The following is a 21,079-nucleotide window of genomic DNA, read 5'->3' as shown; positions in this document are numbered from 1 at the left end:
ATTTAAATGAGTTCTTGGAAGTTGTTAAAAAGAGTTTGATAGTAGTTAAGTTTGTGGTCGTTAAAAAAAGTTTGAACCAAATATTCTTGGATAGAAGCACTCTTGCCATTTCTTAGGTACAGAGAATGGAATTGTAGAGAAATGGAATAGAGAAATGGAATTGCAGAGAAAGGGAATTGGTCTGGAGAATGAGAATTGACTGTTCTGTTTGGTAGTACAGAGATTTCAGTAGAAAAATATAGCTGAGAATCATTTCTCTTGTTTGGTACATAGAAAATAAACAGAGAATTATATCAACTTTATCATTAGCACAAGTATTTTTTTCATAACAAATATTTATTAAAAAATAAAAAAACATATAAAAAGATGCATAAATTCCAACCAAAATATGCATTGATCAAACCAATTCACATACAAAACATAGTTTTTAAGCAAAAAACATCAACCATAGTTAAAACCAATTCACATACAAAACATACTTCAACCATACATCACAAGGCACGTAACATTTGAAAACGTTGAAAGATGGCTTAAAGAGCTTCGGGACCACACAGATCACAACATTGTGATCATGCTCGTGGAGAACAAAGCGGACCTTCGACACCTACGGGCCATTCAAACAGAAGATGCAAAGATGTTTGCGCAGAAAGAGAACAACTTTTTCATGGAAACATCAGCACTCGAATCGATAAACGTTGAGAACGCTTTCACCGAAGTGTTGACTCGGATTTATCATGTCGTGAGCAAACGGGCGCTCGACGTCAGTAATGATTCTACGGTACCATCAAAAGGCAAAACAATTGATGTTGGAGGGAAAGATGATGTACCTACTGTCAATAAAAATAATGCAGGGTGTTGCTCTAACTAATGTTCAAGGTTGAATAATATATGTTTGTACATTTATAAATATGTAAGATGTTTTCATTTATTAAAACATACAGAAAAAGAACATTAAAACTTGAGAAAATTTTGGCAAAAAATAACCAGAGTTAACAAGAGACCAAAACCAATCAATGATTTATGCAAAGTTGCTTTTAAGATAATTTAAATGATAAAAACATAGATACCCCAACAATAGGCATGTATAAATCTCCAACATAAAACCAACTAAACGTTACACATAATATAAAAAACTACCGGTTTCCAACCATCATTCATCAGTTGCCAAACAGCCTCATTTCCTTGCTTCCGCCTTCTTTTGGTCTTTGGCTGAAAACACAAAATGGGGTTATATAATCAGTGAGCGCCTAGCGCGAAAGATTGCTTTACTAAGTAATATAAACGTTAGCACTTTAGTTTGTTCAACTTTTTATGTACAAAAAAGTATGTTTTATACTTCTATCTAGTTCCAAATAGGTAGCATCATTAACCAAAATCATACACTCATACTATCTGAAAAGTAGACCAGTGTACAATATAGTTTTTATTTAACATAGTTGCTATTTATAACTTCTAAAATAGTGTTTTGTGTCAAGTTGTCAACCTAACCAAATCATGAACAAGACTAAAAAAACCGTTTTGATGGAAACCATCGTTGACCCGTTACCAAACCCAGCTTTTAAAAAACAAAAAGAACTTTGAACATTACCAGCCTTCTCTTCTTCTCGCTTCTTAGCAGCTTCTGCCCTTTGTTGTCGGATAAGAGCCAAACGCTCTGGCAAATACAATACACGAATCAAAGTCACCATTTGAATATATATAGATGAAATAAAAAATCAATAAAAGAGCTAAATTATAAGTCACATTTATTGGAATTTATATATATATATATATTGGCCATAGTAGCATTAGAAATTAGTAAAATTATCAAGTTTTTTTCCAAAAAAATATACATATATAAATGCTATATGAATTTCATGTGCATATTTTGCACAACAATTATATAATTTCAAATAAATATCAGAATGCTCACCCAAATCCTTTCTTGCTTGTTCTGTTTTACCCTGTTCTTGCAACTTCATATACCTTTCATGAGCCCTCTGTTTCGCAATTTCTTCACTGCAACATAAAATTAAACACGTGATTTAAATGCATTTGCGCTTCCTCGTTTTTCATGAGCATCCGGTGATATTATAATTATATGCTTACTTAAACCAATAGCAAAACAAACAGGTAAGAAAAAGTAACAAGTGAATTGATTGAAACTTGAAAGTTGTTGAAACTACTCAAATGCGTATAATATCATAAATCCCTTTGTTTGTGAAAATTAGATCATTACTTTTCTAAAATAGCTTTTGTGATGATATTTAATACATGGAGTCCTCAAGTGGTTCAGAGAAAAGAGAAAAGCTGGCATGTTTTGCCCAAACCCAGTTCAAGCAAAACATATTCAATACTTGTGGCTTCCTTAAAACACCAAAGTGGATACAAAAGAAATAAAAATGAAAAAAGAAAGAATTTACTAACCGTTACAAATTAACCTCCATATTTACCTTTTTGAACGTGCGTGGTCGAGAAGAAGTACCGGCAACTGCAACCACCAAGAAAAAAACAAAACAAAATTAATTATCGCGCTAAAGAATTATCAAATTTCAACCGTTACAACAAAAAGATATATTTAACAAGAAAGGTTCATTGATCATGCACAAGGTCAAAACTCAATAGCATGGTTGTAAAAATCCCGACTACGCGCCTATTAATCCCCGATTAATAATTGGTCCCCACCCTACTAATTAATTTTGGTCTAATCAGTCTAACGGCCAACCAAACTCGGAATAAATTAGACTTGGTCGGCGTTTTCTGGCCTGATTCCAACCAAAATCAGCGTTCCAGAGATATTCCACCCCACCGCCCGACTAGTGACTACCACAACCTTGCTCGATAGTCAACACTCATCTGGCATATTGAGAATCTTTTAAAACATTGCTCCTTTGTTGCATACTAATTTTATATTAACATTAATTAATAAGTTAATACATAAAGCAGCAGCTCCTCTGTTTAACATGTAGTGAATTAAACCCATATTAATCAAACAGATTCACATCTTCAAACTGATTATTCCAATGACCATCACATATAATCATCAATTTGAAATCACAATCTTAAATTAACCAATCACAAGACCTAACTTCAGCTAAAACCCCAAATTGAACCCTAAATCAGCGTAAGACGGATCCACTCATGAATTGCAAACTTACATACATCAGATATGAATCGAATAACAATCAATCAACAATAGAAACGAATATTAATGGTAATAAAAGCAGGAGTGTATTGAATTGACATACGCATCTCTTCGGGAGTGGAGAATTGACGGCGGCCGGTAGGCTTGCCCTTAAACTTGCCTCTTCCCATCCTCCCAATTCGATCTGCAACAAGAGATTGATTTGAGGGTTTTGAAATTTGGGATTTGTTCTTCAAGAGGAAAGAGAAACCCTAGTTGTGTTGTAGAAAGAATGAGAACTCCTGCTTGTTTCATGTTTAGGAATCAAAACCCTAGAAATCAAAATCAAATGGTTGCAAACTTGAATTGAAAATATATTACAGATTATGGATAGTTTGAATCCGTTGAAGATAAAGCAATCGTTACCGGTGGTTTTGTTGGTCCGGTGAAACGCGACAAGCTCAGATGGCAGGGAGAGGCGTGAGGCTGAGAAATGAAATCAGAGAAATCCATTTCTCCGCTTTTTTTAGAGAAACAAAACCAGAGAAATGGAAATGGTTTATTTCCATTTCTCACCTCTTTCTTTCATAAACAAACAAGAGAATTCTTTCTAATTCCATTTCTCACCCCTCAATTCCCTCTACCAAACACCCCCTAAATACCTAAATGCATTCTTGCCACACTTGTAGGTTGTATAGATAATTTTTATGTTGTTACATAAAGGTTATTGTATATTGAATCATATAGAGGTATCACTATTTAAATTTTGGGTACGTGATGATATAAATATATAAATTAATATAAAAAACCATTACTATAGTCTAGTGGCAGAGACAAAAGTTTCTTAAATACCCAAAGACCCTTGGTTCAAACATACGGGAAGTAAAGAGAAATTTGTTTCGAAGAAAAAATATATATCTTTAAGTAAAGAAAAATTTGTTTCATTTAAATTATATTGACCACAAATTTCAAAGAAATTACAGATTATTTCTTTAAGAGAATGGTATCACTGATGGATATGTGAAACCTGTTCGTTAAAAAAAAGTTAAAAAACACTAACTCATATTTGGGTCGTTGCCAAGTTGGCTTTGTTTGTGAACAAGCCCAAGTATCAAACCAAGGTAAGCTCACTCATTCAATTCAATTAATCTTTATAAACAATAACATAATTAAATTCAAATAACTCCAAATATAATATAATTTATAATATAACCAATTACTCTATCCAATGTTAACTTTTACTTCAATGTTAAATAGTAATTTTAACAAAACTGGTAGAGTTTTAACATGAGTCATACCAACACGTGTCATCAAGAACACAAATTGATGAATAGTAAAATACAGAGTAATACAAATGTTGGTTTTTAATATAAACCGAGATCAAGCTCAAAATATTAGATAATCTATATCTCAACCAAGGCATAGTTCGTTTAGCTTCGAGCCCGAGCTAAGAATTACTACATACATAGTAATTGCCAAACCTGTAAAGAGTCGAAAGATGAGAGACGAAACTGTTTAAATTAAAATCATTACGGTCCAAACTGAAAAATAATAATAATAATAATCAAAGCAGAAAACCTCTCTTTTTCGTTGCTAAAACCCTAAAATAAAAACAACCAAAGTCACAGATCTTTGCGAATCGCCTCTGTTACATTACAGGTACAAGATCACGAAATCAAATATTATATTATATTATATTATATAATATTATATTATATTATATTATATTATATTATATTATATTATATTATATTATATTATATTATATTATATTATATTATATTATAGTTGTTTTCATTCATCTTCATAATCTGTTTGCTTCGATTTTTGCAGGTTACCGTCAATTGTTCTGCGTATTCTACAATGGCCGCCAATACCAATACACCCACTGCACTAGACAAAGAACAGGTAATGTTATTATTGCTTTTTTTCAAATTGAGCTTAGACTGTTTTAGATTTTGTGAAAATTTGTACGATTGCAATTTGATTAAAACTAGATTAGGGTTAGGGATAATAATAATCATGGAGTTATAGACTGACTGATGATATTATTCAGTGTTTTAGAACTCGCCAGGCGCTAGTCCGGCGATGCTAATTGGATTGGAATTTATATATAATTTTTCATATATACCAAATTTTATATTCAAAAATTTTATGTTTTGGCCAATTAACTTGTAATCGGCGCCTAGACGGGATTTTTACAACCATGTTATTATTGTATCTGAAAATGAAGGATTGTTTGATGCTGATTGCTTTAATGTTTAAATATGGTTTGTTTGTTTGTAGATTATTGGAATGGCAGAGAAGGAGATGGAGTACAGGGTTGAATTGTTTAACAAGTAAGCTCCTTGAAATACTGGATAACTTTTCATATGTTTTAGTATGAATTTTATTTGCCATTTTTGTGATGCATTTCACCATCTATTAGTTAAAGCATGATGCCATTGACTGATACAAGAACACTAAGTGTTTTACACATATCTTTTATTAAGAAAACATAAGTTTGTTTGAATTTTATAGGTTGTTTTTTAGATGTAAAGTGTTCTTTTTATCTTGGAATTGTTTTAGTTGTTGGAAGTTAAAACATGCTTGCTTTAAAAGCTTGTTGTGTTTTGTGTGTAAATGATAATTCGCCATCATTTCGTACCTTTGAAATTGATTACATTCGAATAGGTTTTAACTTCTAAAAGACGGACTGATTAGTTATGAAAACTTGGTTTAACCAAATCATAGCAAGCTTCTTGTGGTTTCTTTATAGATGGGATATTAGTATAATGCTAATAAAAAGTTTAGAATTCTTGTTCAGTTTGATATTAATGACCAAGATTGTTTTCGCTTGTTATTTGTCACATATAACTTTTTGCATCTTTCAAGGGTCAAATTTCAAGAAGCCTTTATGCTTATGGAAGTTTCTATTTAACATGTTACATATGTGTTATTTGATGCAGGCTTACCCAAACATGTTTTGCTAAGTGTGTTGAGAAAAGGTACTGTCTCTTAACAATGACTATACTTCAAAGACAGTATCCTTTTTGAACGTGTTATTTTAAACGACCTATATGTTTTAGGTACAAAGAGCCCGAGTTAAACATGGGTGAAACCAGTTGTATTGATCGCTGTGTCTCAAAATATTGGCAGGTACATTTCTAGTATTTAGTATCTTGGCATGCAAAAAGTCTTCTTTACCGTATACCTGTTTTAAATAATGATTACAATTTCTAACATGCTGTTAGCAAGATAATATAGTCTTTAACTTTGTAATAATATAGAAAACATAGGATCACAAGATATTATAGTTTTAACAGGGATATAAGATATAGTTTTTCTTCTATTTTTATTATTTGATTAATAGTCTAGAAGAGAGTGAATAAACTATTGCACTGTTAGGATATAAGATATAGCTGTTTTTTTATATTTTGTTGTGTGTTAAATTGTGTTTTTCTGTGAAATCGTTTTCAGGTGACAAATCTCGTCGGGCATTTGCTTGGTTCTGGCAGGCCACCAATGTGAATCGTTGCTTTCGTTATTCAAGTAAAGTTGGACCACATCTTATCCTAATTGTTTTTGCAGATTTTAGTTTTTTATGATTCATAAATGATTTTGTACCCGAAACAAATTTTGGGAATATTTTGGTGCTAAAGTTATTGCTTCCTTTTTGTATCCACGGATTATTTTATATTAAGTTTGGTGTTAACTGTGTCGGTTCAACCTGAACACCGTCTGTTGGAACCCTAATTGAATCGTGTATGATTAAGTGAGGGTTCGCGCGTTGTTCTAGAGAAGAATGGTGATTTGAGTGTGATTCTTGGTATTAGTATAAATTGATTGGTATCATACAATAGTTGGTGTGTGCAGTGTTCTTGGTGGGTTTTAGAGTGAGATGACAGAGAAATAATGTATCTTTCTTATTGTTTGTAATGTCCCCTTGTTTACAAAGAGAATGTCCATATTTATGGGGTCCAGGAGGAATCTTTTCGCTGGACAGATAATACTAAGTTCTACCCTATTATCCAACGGTCTCTCCTCTTCTTTGACTTTGCATGGGAGCTTGCTATTATCCGCTGGACATCTCTGGGTATCTTCAGTGTACGTGATGCTTGAGACCGGGCCCCCCTCCAGTCTCCCAGTCTGCTACATTGTTGACTGGGTCTTTGTCTAAATGCACAATGGGCCTTGTTGGGCTAGGTTTCTTCTCTTGGACTAGGCTGCTTTAATGGCAACTTTGGGCTTTGTTGGGCCAAATCTGGGGTAACCTCTTCAAGTCCCCTAGTCTATTATTTTTGTTATTTATGACAAAAGTAATAGACTTGTTATGAGTCCGCCTTCCATCTTGATCTTGTCTTGTTTCCCATGTCTTTTTATTTGGAATTCGTATTATCTGGAACGGCCCCCAAAAGCGAAACCCCCTCGGACGTTCCCTTGGATCTACCACGGCCTAGCCCATTTATAGTCCAAAGGTTGAGACGGTAAAATGTGCAGTCTTAATTGCATTACAGGTCTCCCTATGCGGTAATTAAACCCTGATTTTACATCCCATCACTCATAACTTTTTCACCCCACCTTCCCTCCTTTCTCACGTCTTCCCTGTTTATTATCCTTATAACTTATGATAAAGAGACCCTGACCCGGCTCATCCTTATCTTTCTTTGATTTATATTATCTAATCCCCTTTTATCTTTTCAGACCATTACCGGCCCTCACTTGAGCCGACGACATTTATGAAAAAGCCTCTCATGTTTCCCTCCAGATGTCATGATTCCTTTCGAACCGTCCGCCTTTCTCTTAACTGTTGGCTCCCTTTTCCCATTTTGAAATTTACATTTCCTATTTCCTTCTTATCTAACTGGTAGGATGTTTGGTTGGAGTAACTGGTACTCTCCATGCATCTTGGTTTCTCCTGGGCTTTCTTGACTTGGTCCCAATCATGGGACGAAGACCCATTTTCATAGGAGTCTTTACAAGTCCCCCTATTCCTTATTCTTTATGATAAGGACAAAAGACAAATGTAGTCTCAGCTCACCTTTTTCATAACATACGGGATAGGTTCCTCCCTTATGGACTCATTCATTGGGCTAGTTTCGGACAAGATCCTTTTACGATACCTGGCTAAGGTAGATGATTTTTAGTTCCCATGAGCCTGACTCAGTTCTCTTGGTAGTTTAAATCTACCATGACAAAAATACCCAGTCCCTCTTCTATATAATAAAGAATGAGTAAACCATAAACACATGGGTTGATTCCATTTTGACTCATCAGATTTAGACCCAGCAAGGTTGAGATGGCGAAGTCATGGGATGAAATGAAGACCAAGCATTATACGCTCATCCCCACACAATGGGCCTAATTATGTAATTATCTCTTCAAGTCCCCCAGTCCCTTGTGCTAATTATTTATGATTGGGATAAGGGACTTTGAACCCAAGTTTCTTTAGCATAACCAAGAAAGGGTTAAGTTTTCTCTCTTGGGTAGTTATGTTGGTTTCATGTAATCTCTTTCTTCTTGTTGAACGACCTTCCCAAAGTTGTTAGAAGCCCACTGACAGGCTCTAATAATGATCTTGTTATTCTTGCTTTACTAGTAGTGGACATAGAAACGAAGACACAAACAATTTCCAATGTGATAATATATGATGAAAATGTATCAAACCACCGAAGTTAATCATGATGATTTGAATTATTTCTATATATTTCTCCTCTTGCTCGCGGGTGTATCATGATGTTTTCAATTTGTATGTGGATGAATTATAAGGTTTCCAACCTGTGAGGTGGATGTAGTAGGTTAGCTATCCATTTGTAGTCGGGCTTTTCTTTCACTCGTTGTGAAGATGATTCGATTGTCTTTCCCCTCTTTGGGGTGGGGGGGGGGGCGTATATGTATGGTGCCCTGGGCCATATCCCACTTGGGGGAAATATAAGTTCTAAGAGTCTTAGAAGGGGCTATTTTCCTTTGGGGAATTATGATTATTGAGCCTCATGGATGGGGCTATTTTCATGGGGGTAATTATAAGTATTGAACCTAATGGATTAGGTTAATTTTGTATATGGATCCAAGCCCCTCAGCCGGGCCTTCCTTTCACACTTGTGAAGGAGCATTGATGTCATTTTCCCATTAATGGGGAATTATAAGTGTTGCGCCTCTTAGAGAGGGCTTTATCCCGTCTGGGGGAATTATAAGTATGGTGCCTCTTTTGGAGGGCTTTATCCCACCTGGGGGAATTATAAGAATGGGGCCTCATTTGGAGGGCTTTGTCCCACCTGGGGGAATTATAAGAATGATGCCTCTTTTTGAGGGCTTTATCCCGTCTAGGAGAATTATAAGTATGGTGCCTCTTTTGGAGGGCTTTATCCCACCTGGGGGAATTATAAGAATGGGGCCTCCTTTGGAGGGATTTGTCCCACCTGGGGGAATTATAACTCTTTTTGAGGGCTTTATCCTGTCTTGGGGAATTATAAGTATGATGCCTCTTTTAAAGGGCTTTATCCCATCTGGGGGAATTATAAGTATGATGTCTCTTTTAGAGGGCTTTATCCCATCTGGGGGAATTATAAGTATAGTCGACCAATTATATTTGTTAATCATAAATATAAAAAGCATAATTAGTTTTAATACATATTAGAAGCCTTACACATGAAGATGATGGAAGGGGCTACTGGTATGGGCCCATTCCCTTCTTATAAAAGATAATAGGGATATGAAAGGTACTTTTCCATGAAAATTTTTTGGAATGTGAAGTGTTACCACATGAGGCTTTTTTCCTTTCATAGCGACTTTGTCACTCTTTAGAAGGGAACTCTTCTTCTCATTCATTGGAAGGGAATTAGTTTTCCTTGGAAGTCTCTCTAAAATGGTGATCTTTTTATGAGATACGTCTTTATGCGTAGAAGCTGATGAACAGGGTCCCTCTTCTCGTATTAAAGAAACTTCAATGACGAAGACCCACAACACAATGATAAAATGTCAAATTAGTCCCCCAGCTCCATTTTGGTGTAGGGGGGAGGGTTCCTTCTGAATGGAATTGACCTTTCACATATGTCGACCCTTCAAACATTCCATCCCTTGGACGGGGATTATTCTCCTTCAGATAAAATTCTTGTAACGCAAAAAGTTGTTGTAGAATGCTTTCTTTCCTCACATGAGGGGTTTCTCGAATACCTCGTCCAATGGAAGGGGATTAATTTTCATTGGAGGAAAATCTTGCAATATGAGATGTTGTTGTAGAAGGCTCTCCTTCCACATGGGGAGAAACTTTTCAAATACTTCCTTAATTGGAAAGTGATTACTCTTCTTGAGAAGGAAAATCTGGAAGAGATTGTTTTCCTTTGCAGGGAACCCTTGCCTAAATGATACTTTCTTTTCTGGAGGGAATTTTTAAATACCTCCTCCCTTGGAAAAGAAATCTTCTTTTTTGAAAAAGATTCTTGTAATATGGCAAGGGGCCTCAGTAGGGATTGTATGGGAGGAGTGTTTGTAAAGAAGGGATTGTTTTGGGAGGAGCATCGTTATATACAGATTGTCTTGCAATGAGGTCTCCTCCTTGGAAGGAGGCTCTGTTATACTTGCTTGTCTAGGAAGGGGTTTTGGTAAGAAGGATTGTTTAGTAAGGGCCTTTTTCTAAAGGAATTATATTACACGGGGGGTTAGTTCTGGAGCAATTGCTCAGTAGGGGGCTTCATTTTGAAGAGATGGTCCCGCAAAGGACCTTGCTTTTGGAAGAGTTATTTGCAAGGGGGTTTGTTTTGAATCGCAAGATGGTCCTTAATATTAAAGTAAATGTCCCAAGACACCCCCTGGCAAGGGGCTCGGGGGCTTTGTTCTGAATCACAAGAAATGCCTTCATATTAAAGTAAATGTCCCAAGTGACCCCCTGGCAAGGGGCTTGGGGGCTTTGTTCTGAATCACGAGAAGGACCTTCATATTAAAGTAAATGTCCCCGGACGCCTTGTCCTGGAGGCACCTTGTCCTGGAGGAATTATTTTGTAAGGAACCTTGTCCTGAAGGAATTATTTTGTATGTTCTGGAGAGATTTTTTGGTAAAGGACTTCATCCTGAGGAGATGGTCCAGTAAGAAACCTTGTTCTTGTTCTGGAGGAATTATTTTGTAAGGAGGTATATTCTGGAGAGAATTTTTGGTAAAGGACTTCATCATGAGGAGATGGTCCGGTACGAAACCTTGTTCTGGAGGGGCTGTTTTGGGGTTTGTTTAGTTTTGGGGATTTGTTATGAATGAGTTGTTTTGTACGGGATTTCATTCTGAAGGGATTTCGTATTAAAGTAACAGCCCAGTACACCCCTGGGAGGAGCTCATTTTCCAAACTTTTAAAACGTATAAGGTGAGTAATTGTTGACCCAAAAGACGAAAAGATGGTTCATGTGGTATGTAACATCACATCAACCTTTAAAAAGAAACTTCCCATCAACTTTTTAAAAGTGCAACTCTTATCACTTTTTAAAAGTGGGCTTCCTATCCACTCATTTTTTATAAAGTAGATGAAATAATTGCCTACATTTATGAAAATTTGAGTTTATTTCCTTTCTTCTTCTTTCTAACAAAAGAGTGTGAAACCCAATACTCTATATTTTTAGTGTTTTGATAACCTAAATGAGAAGTAAAAGAAAATTTGATTTTTAACCACTAGGGTCAAACCCTCTGACCCTATATTCACATAGATTTTGTCATCTCTCATTATTTGGTATAAGGACATAAAATATAATTAAATAGATAAATGATTAAAGATACCTTTTATGTGTCTATCCATCTAGGGTGGTTGACCTTGTTGACCCACCTTTCTAACCCGACAACTTAATCGCGAAAAACCGACTATAACTCTCCAAGATTCGCCTATGAGCATTCGCGAAACATTCATCCCATCTTTAGAATTCACACGTAAGCCTCACATCATTCTAATTTGCCTCATTAAACTGATTCACGGGACTCCGACGAGGCAACAGATCCAGCAACCTTTGTTTCATCAAAGCATGTCTATTTCAACCAGGTTGGACTAGGTCATATGTTATCAGCTCCAGCAGTCGGCGACGTCGACATCAGATTCAAACGTCCGACGGTGAAGGCATAGTTGAAACCAACAAAAGAAGATGGGTATGTGTCTTGCTGGTTGAAGGAGATCATCATATATGACTTTTTAAGACACGCCGGAGAATATTTCAAGATTCCTGACTTCACGGAATATTCCGAAAACTAGAAAAAGATTCCGGCAACGGAAAGACGTCGACAACGAAAAAATGTTCCGGCAACGGAAAAACGCCGAAGACAACTTGAACTAGGTTGGTGCTTGTTCACCGAAAAAGTGGACGGAAAACACCGATGACCTTTTTCAGGCGAGAGAAAATGACGGCAGTGGTGTATTTGGTGGTGGTCGTCACCTGAGCCGGAAGGAAACAGTAGTGACATTTCCTTCAAGCCTTGATCATCCATTCTTTCTTTCAAGGTTTTGGTGAGACTTTCAATCAAGCAAGTCCCACGGATGACGCCAATGTTGGAACCCTAATTGAATCGTGTATGATTAAGTGAGGGTTCGCGCGTTGTTCTAGAGAAGAATGGTGATTTGAGTGTGATTCTTGGTATTAGTATAAATTGATTGGTATCATACAATAGTTGGTGTGTGCAGTGTTCTTGGTGGGTTTTAGAGTGAGATGACAGAGAAATAATGTATCTTTCTTATTGCTTGTAATGTCCCCTTGTTTACAAAGAGAATGTCCATATTTATGGGGTCCAGGAGGAATCTTTTCGCTGGACAGATAATACTAAGTTCTACCCTATAATCCAACGGTCTCTCATCTTCTTTGACTTTGCATGGGAGCTTGCTATTATCCGCTGGACATCTCTGGGTATCTTCAGTGTACGTGATGCTTCTGGCCCCCCTTCAGTCTCCCAGTCTGCTACATTGTTGACTGGGTTTTTGTCTAAATGCACAATGGGCCTTGTTGGGCTAGGTTTCTTCTCTTGGACTGGTCTGCTTTAGTGGCAACTTTGGGCTTTGTTGGGCCAAATCTGGGGTAACCTCTTCACCGTCCGGTATAGTTCATGTCAAAAAACACTAATTTTAACCCGCACACACTTAAAATTGTGTAACTTGATTGCATGTTTAACCGCTTTATCTAAAAATAATAAACAGTTTGATGGATAGTAATCAAGTTGTAAACGTATGTCGGACACACTCCTTTTTTAAACATGTTAGATATGATAACTCTTAACACTAAATTTGTGTCGTGTTGAAAGTTGCCACTCCAACATATAGATGTGATGCAAGCAGTATGTTTTTTGAAAAACATGTTTACTTTAGACTAGGTCTATAATATAATAAAAATCATAAACTACCAAATACCAAATCACGGGTTTTTGTTTACTGGTACAAAATTGACTTGAGTTGGTAAATAATCAACGAGTGTGACTAAGTCTTCATTTTATTCTTTAAGATTGAAGACCCCTTCAAAGATTTCAGTTAGCTTCTGGATCGCTTACCATACATTTATTTGTCAAATATTAAGCATATATAATATATACATTTGGGGGTAGCGGCGCAGCTTGTTGCCCTTTTTTCTGCCACTTTATTGTAAACATTTTATAGTAAATTATATAAAACTTCGATTGTGATGGATTCAGAAAGAAATGCTTGTATGAATTGCAGCATATTTTCCAAATGACTAAAATATAAACAAACGATTAAATATTGCAAACGATGGTTTTAACTCATTTAATTTAGTGAACGAACATTACACTCACTAGTTTTGTTACAGCAGTAGCTTGGCTTTAAAGTGAAGAAGAATGCACATTTCCTAGGGACATAAAAACAAAACACAAAATCTACACACGTTTAGTTTCCTTCAGTCTCGGAATCCAACAAAACCGCATCTTTAAGCGTTTCACGTGCATCATTGTCCATTCCGAGGCTAAATAAAGCAGCTGCTTGAAGATAAAGACCAGTCGACCAATCGGGATTTATCACTTGCGCTTGCATTGCATCTCCTAATGCTTCTTGTGCCTTGTTTATCATTAAATAACTCAAACAACGCCTTACATACATCGTCGGTGACACCATTGTTCCACTCTCAATGAACTGGAGATACGATTACAAAAATTATATTATTTACAGTCATTATCTGATTTTTTGAATAACATGAAGTATGAGGTTCTATGCATTATTTTATTTGTATTTACACTTTCGACTCTTACTATACAAAATAACAAGAATCAGCCCGTTAAAAGAAATAAAAAAGTGTCTTATATAGTTTTTTTTTTCACTTACACTTGTGTAACATTCTATAGCGGTAGTGAAATCCTTGGCTCGAAAAGCGTTGTCCCCATGCTTCTTACCATTTAACGTATCTTGCAGTTGACTAGTATACATTTGGAATGATAGCTACAAAAATATAGAAAACAAACAAAAAACTATTCAAGACTCGTTTTGGAATATGAGATCATGTTGAGAAAATACCTCATCTGTAACCCCCTCGTCGCCATTATATCCAACCTTTTCAAGTATCTCATGTATGGCCGTTAAATCCAATCTCGAACACGCGTCTCCAAGTGGTGACAAGTTTGATATTTGTGTTGCAGGTGTAGATTCCTTATTAATTCCCATCAAGGCAAGTGATGAAACCTGTTAAAACATCACTAAATAAGAACAAAATAACCACATTTTAATAATGTTCAACGGTCATTATTTGTATCTGTTTTATTGTAACTTAGTCTTTTTACTATTAAATTTATTCTTGTTATAGCCTTGATACAATGTAGGGTGCGAATTTATGACATGACATGGACCTAACACCAGATTCGCGGAGTTAGGTGTGATATAAACAGAATTGATCAAACCCGCAAACTCATTTAGGAAAATGGCATATGTTTGTTTCAACCTACTGGGCTTGCGGGTTGACCTGTTTAACACATTTAGTTTTTTTTTTTAAATATGTTTTATATAATTAATAAAGTGGTTGCGTATATGCCAAATTTAGAACCAAAGAAAAATGAAATAAGATTTTATAACTAAAATATAATTGTTTAATATAAATTTGTATAATTTTTATGTAAAACTGTAAATATAAATTAATAATATGTGAAAACAATAAAAGAATGGAAACCGTATCCAGGTCAGCCCGGAATATGTGTATTGTTTTCGAGTTCATGTGTTTGACATGATTTTATGGTCCATGTTAGATTAGACCTACCATCTCACGAACACGACCCATTTAACACCCCAAGCAATGTTTTTCCTTTATTTATAAAATCCGATCTCTACCCTTTATAAATAATAATAATTACACAGTTGGTTCCCGTGGTATACCCATCTTACAAATTTTATACATTGTTCATGGAAACTACATGTTTAGTCAATGATGCACGCCTTGGATGGGCGTTAACCTTTTATGTTAAGTGGGTGTTAAATGATCAAAATACCCCTTACTATGACAAGAAAAACAAGTGGACTTACATCTGTATGTTTTTGAAGTGGTGTAAGGGCGGCAACGACCGATTTGGCATTCGGTCTCTCTCGGGGTTCGTATTGCAAACATCGCGATGCAACTCTAACCAATTCAGTTCCATCATCGTTAGAAAATTGACCCTCTAAGCATGAATCAGTTAGCATCTGAAAATTCTTGCTTTTTATTAAATCAAGTGCCTGCACAGATCAAGTGCTCACAAAATTAGTTATCTAATTTGATTAAACTTTTAATTATTTTATTCAGATACATGTAGAACTATTTATACATATGTTTATGATTGTAACATCTTTATATATACACACATACACATTATTATCCAGTTATTTTTATCATAATCATACATATACATTTTATTATGTAAATATACTTGATATATTTAATGAAACAATTTCATGAAGAGTCAATTGTGTGAGAGGGGCAAATGTTAATTTCTAATATATATATATATATATATATATATATATAAGGCACTCCGCTATGGGCGCTCATGGGGGCAGGGGCATTAAAGCCCCTCTATAGTGAACAACCTAATAGGCTCAATGTATGAACCTCGAAGGTGTGTATTATGAGCTAATCTCAAGTAGATCACGAGCAACTCGGCTTGTTTACACTTTACAGCTCTAATTCTAAGAAATTAATAGATAAAATAAGCTTATGTGAAATTGAAATATAAAACTCCTCATACTAGTTACAAGGAGGGGTAATAAAGTACTTTTATCTTTAGATAAATAATTTTTTATGTAACACATATTTAATATATTAAATCAAAAAATTTTATACTTTAATATATAAAATTAGACTTGGTGTATGAACCTCGGAAGCTTGTTTTGTTTTATTTTAGGCTCAGCTCGTTCAAGCTCGGCTTTGTTCGAGCTTTTAGTGAGCCGATCACAAGTAGCTGAGCAGCTTTGCTTGTTTACACGCCTAATTCTAACGAATCGATAGATAAAAATTAGCATTTGTGAACCTGAAATATGAATTCCCTCAACTAAGCAAAAAAGAAGGGTAATAAATATGCTTACGTGGCTCGGGGGAATATGCTTTCCGCTCAGAAGATCAAGTAGTATGGTGCCGAAGCTGTATATTACACTTTCGGCTATGACTCGACCTGCAAACATAACCAAGTCAACATAAGTCAACTCTACCGACAATGTCTTTAAACTATTTACCTTTGTTATAACCATTTGGCATACCTGTTCTCATATATTCGGGAGGGGTAAAAGCTAAGTTCGTGCTATAGCTTTTTCCATCTCGGCTGTTCTTCATTAGACCAAAACACGAGAGCCTCGGGTTGCAGTCCTAAAAGATATAATACTAAGAACTCAAAAGACTCGATAGAATATAAACAAGTCAAATCCAGTTATTTTTTATCTCAAACGAGTCTAGGGCTGTAAACAAGCCGCTTCGGCTTGTTTATAGACCAACTCACTCGTTCATCAATGTTGAACCGTAACAACATATATTACCTTATCAAACAACACTCTGTAAGCATTAAGATCATGATACAAAGTCCGTCCTTTGCCACTGCAATAATCTAGTGCTTGTGCCAAAGACAAAGCCACTCGTAACCGCATTGACCATTTCAACGGTTGACTTTCCCCTAAATAAAGTCAAACGTTATAAGTCCATCATCAATATTTGCAATAAAGATCAAAAATCAAATGACTCACAATGAAACAGATGTTTTGACAAAGTTTCATGAGGCATGAATTCTGCTACTAATAATCTTTCATTTCCTTCATAACAACATCCCAACAAATTGGCTAATGTTTGACTTCTGAGTTGACCAACTGCTTTTGCTTCATCCTATAAAACCACAATTATGAATATATGTTTTGGTTTACATATGTATGATGCATTTGTAAGTGACAACCAATATAAAGCAAAAAAATTAAGTCAATAGAAATATATATGTTGTATAGAAAATTTGAAGAAAAAGTTAATTAACTTAAGGTGAGAAATGTATTTAAATAAATAGAGTAATTTTACACTAGAGAATAGTTTTAAATTTTTGTAAATAAGAATACGTTATCATCCAGTTCTCTTATCGTTTACGTGTTCTTTCATTAAGAAAATGAATATGTTCATGTTAGTACAAATATAGTTGAACGAACGATTTAAATCAATAAAACAGTGTAATGGACCCAAAAAGAAATTAAACAAATATATATAAACAAACCATAAACGAACTTAACCAAATGCTCACTAGCATCGTTTGTTTAATTAAATGGACAAACAATGTTGTTTATGTCTTCATGTCGCGAACAGTTCACAAAACATTCAGTTTGACTGTTAGGTCCGATTCGGTAAACATTAAAGAAAAAGGGCCCCACAATGATGCTAATAATCTTCCCAGATCCAATCTTGGGACCTCTATACATGTTTCCAATATTCAAAATTCACCAACAAAATATGCAAGAAAAAGACACGTGAAAATTGAAATACCAAGAACTGTCTAGGATCAGGCCAAGCAGACTTATTAAAGCGCTTGATGGCGATCAAGCGATCATCGTCTTGAAGCTTTCCTTTGTACACAACATTAGGCGCCTTTTCACCATGCTCAGACACAATATTCTCCACAACAAAGCCATCAGTTGCAGCCTTAAGTTGATCAAACTTGTACTCCTTAAAAGCTGGCACCTTTAGCTCATCATATTCGTTCTCTGATCAAACATTATGTGCACACATCAAATAATGAAAATTGAAAGTTAAAATGAGAAATGAAAGAATATTAATACGTACCCAGATGATGATCAGATGGATGGGTGTCGTTGGATTTGAGATTAGAGTAGCCACAGAAAGAGAAGAAGAAACAACGAGCTGCTGCCATTGATAATAATAATATGATGTTGTTTCAAGGAAACAAATTAAACAAATGGGTTTTATTTATAATATGATTTGGAAGGAAGGAGTAAAATATTGCTGAAAATGAGGGAAAGGACATGGGTGTTTCTTCTCTGTCACATAATCATTCTCATACTATACACACACACATATATATATATATATATATACATGTTATTTTATGTACCACTTGTGTTTTTTAATGCTGCAAAATGCATCATTTTTGTATAAAGCTTTTAATTTTAATATTGAATAAACAAATATCAATCCAATAAACAATTATCATATATCAATAAGGTTACCCGGGGTAGCTGCAATTCTGGTCCAATGACTTGGGTGATAGTTAAAGATTGAGATCTTAAAGTATCAGGTTCGAAACATGACTTAAATGGGTTTTTCTCACAATGGTGGGGGTTCTTCTTGATGGTGCAGGTCTGAAGCGTTAAAATTAATATGGACGGTTGACATCCCGTCTTAGTAAGTCTCACTCGGATATTAGTAGTTCCAAACGATGGTAAAAAAATAAAATAAAAAATAAGGATGCCCGGGGTATTCTCTTGAGTTGAATTGGGTCCGTGGATACATTACCACAAACATTCGAGTAGGCTCATCGGGTAGGGAATTCGGTAATGGGAGGCCGATACAATTCGGGTGTTCGGTGTTTGAATCGGGCTCAAAAAACTCAATATTCAATTCGAACCGAGTTTAGTAATTGAATCGAATTCAAATCCAACTTTAAAATTTGAAAATTTGAATAATTCGATTCGAGTAATTCGAGTGTTTGATTCGTTGAACACCTATATCAATATCTAGTATTATTATTTCCAGACAATGCATTTGAATGAAAAGCATGTGGTGTAAAGGTGGCATTGCTCAACGCGTTAGCATAAGCAAGCATGTACACATAGGGAGCGATAGACAATGTTAAGTTGTTAACACACACCACAATATTACTTGCTTGGTTGACGTAAGTGTGTTGTATAATAAGGTAAAACAAGTGCTTTAGTTTTAGCATTGCTTTCATGATACGAGCGATTCTAATTTTGTTCGTAGACAAAACTTGTAATCATTTTTTCTCGAGTCATACAAGGAGAAAGCTTCTTAACATGTATTTCCTATCACATACATATCATGGCTAAAGATGAGGGTTATTATGAAATGTGAATCACCAATGTCTACTAATTAAATACCAACTTACAAAACCAACCATTTCTTTAAACAAAAACGTATTTTCTCTTCCATGTTTATTTTCAACCTCGAATACATTTTTAGTTTTACCTTTATATGAAACTGAAATATGTTCCTATTCATACATACAATAATACTCATTATATAACAAAAGTTTTGTTCCAATTATTCATGAACACAACTCTGATTAGAAAGATATATTTTTAAGTGATAATTAAAACTTAATTTTAAAATTTTAAATCAAACTCTTCATGTGCTTTTTATTTAAGGGTGTAGACCCGAATATTAGATATCAAATTCAAATGATTTTGAGGAACCATGTTATCTAGTATCTAATGCTTTTTTTTCCTAAATATAGATCGATTATATAGAAAGAGCGATCCGAATCATCACACATATTCATAAAAAAATCCGTTAGAAAAAGTTTTGGGTCGCATTAGATCCAAACACCCTTCAAATAACAAATTGATTGTGTACAATTGCATAAATTTTGTTTATGCGAGAAAATGAAATAAAATGTGAGAAACACATTGTCTTGATTAATATGAACACTCGTTCATATATATATATATATATATATATATATATATATATATATATATATATATATATATATATGGGATGGATCTTGCGAGAAGTGACATTACAGCGAGAAGTGAAGGTAACTCCATTAATCCCTAATTTCACTCCCTTTCATATGATGTTACATACATATATGTAGGTTGGTTGTATTTATGTCTTAATTACACATTCAACCCACCTACAAACTTATAAATGTACCGAGCCACATTCAAAACTATGTACCTACTACATACAAACATACATACACATATACAAATATATGTACACATATACAAACATACGTACCTACACACATACATATGCACCTACACAACGCACATACATATAAGAAAGGGAGCGAAATTAGGGATTAATGGAGTTACACCTTCACTTCTCTCACTTCTCGCTGTAAAAAAACTTCTGAAATAATCCAATACCTATATATATATATATATATATATATAAAAGGATTAAAATAAAAAGGCATATTATAATATAAGCATAGTGAAGGATGGTACCGAGAAACATATACTATGATGCTGCCAAAAAATAAATTCCAGAAAATAAATGTCACATGTTTTATGCATTAATATATACTAATAATAAGAAAATTTAGCATTACTAACGACTAAAAATCAATTTTTATTATTGTTTTGGCAGGTTTTGGTTCTAGATTAAATCAATGGAATAAAACTATATTAAAATCTAACCAAAATTCTAGAAAAACAAGATAAATAAGGTGAATTTGGTAGGGGTGTAAACTGATTGAATCGACTTTAGTTTAAGTTTGGGCTTGAAGTTAAACGATCTAGCTTGGCTTAGCTCGTTTATCTTGACGAGCTGATATTTTGAGATCGAAGAAGCTCATAACTCGTTGAGCAAACTTGTTTAAACTAAATATAAAATTTAATATTATTTTAA

At 34.7% G+C, this 21,079-nt stretch overlaps 3 protein-coding genes and 1 pseudogene across 3 annotated transcripts; 2 read left to right on the top strand and 2 right to left on the bottom strand.

Moving 5' to 3' along the window:
• The first annotated feature begins 571 nt into the window (after positions 1 to 571).
• Positions 572 to 868, top strand: LOC143618665 (ras-related protein RABA1f pseudogene; annotated as a pseudogene).
• An 86-nt stretch (positions 869 to 954) lies between these two features.
• On the bottom strand, positions 955 to 3,360 carry LOC143618664 (uncharacterized). The gene is made up of 5 exons (XM_077090779.1): positions 3,228 to 3,360; positions 2,413 to 2,470; positions 1,913 to 1,998; positions 1,589 to 1,654; positions 955 to 1,209 (listed from the first exon to the last, which is right to left on the bottom strand). Exons 1-5 carry the CDS (start codon positions 3,292 to 3,294, stop codon positions 1,175 to 1,177), a joined length of 312 nt encoding a protein of 103 aa, XP_076946894.1. The 5' UTR covers positions 3,295 to 3,360; the 3' UTR covers positions 955 to 1,174.
• A 1,332-nt stretch (positions 3,361 to 4,692) lies between these two features.
• Positions 4,693 to 6,784, top strand: LOC143618104 (mitochondrial import inner membrane translocase subunit TIM10-like). Its single transcript, XM_077090431.1, has 6 exons — positions 4,693 to 4,762; positions 4,937 to 5,011; positions 5,390 to 5,442; positions 6,052 to 6,090; positions 6,172 to 6,241; positions 6,563 to 6,784. Exons 2-6 carry the CDS (start codon positions 4,967 to 4,969, stop codon positions 6,611 to 6,613), a joined length of 258 nt encoding a protein of 85 aa, XP_076946546.1. The 5' UTR covers positions 4,693 to 4,762; positions 4,937 to 4,966; the 3' UTR covers positions 6,614 to 6,784.
• Positions 6,785 to 13,861: 7,077 nt separating this feature from the next.
• Positions 13,862 to 18,437, bottom strand: LOC143618093 (serine/threonine-protein kinase BSK5-like). The gene is made up of 10 exons (XM_077090424.1): positions 18,308 to 18,437; positions 18,011 to 18,228; positions 17,236 to 17,371; positions 17,032 to 17,165; positions 16,759 to 16,864; positions 16,588 to 16,673; positions 15,553 to 15,741; positions 14,557 to 14,721; positions 14,368 to 14,481; positions 13,862 to 14,178 (listed from the first exon to the last, which is right to left on the bottom strand). The coding sequence occupies exons 1-10, from the start codon at positions 18,393 to 18,395 to the stop codon at positions 13,936 to 13,938; spliced, it is 1,479 nt and encodes a 492-aa protein (XP_076946539.1). The 5' UTR covers positions 18,396 to 18,437; the 3' UTR covers positions 13,862 to 13,935.
• Between the last annotated feature and the right edge of the window lie 2,642 nt (positions 18,438 to 21,079).

This window comes from Bidens hawaiensis, unplaced genomic scaffold, assembly GCF_021521415.1.
Source record: "Bidens hawaiensis isolate Kalapana, Puna unplaced genomic scaffold, B.hawaiensis_p1.1 tig00002338_1, whole genome shotgun sequence".
Lineage (NCBI taxonomy): Eukaryota > Viridiplantae > Streptophyta > Magnoliopsida > Asterales > Asteraceae > Bidens > Bidens hawaiensis.
Note: the sequence above shows the minus strand (reverse complement) of the source record. Positions and strands in the feature narration are given on the sequence as shown.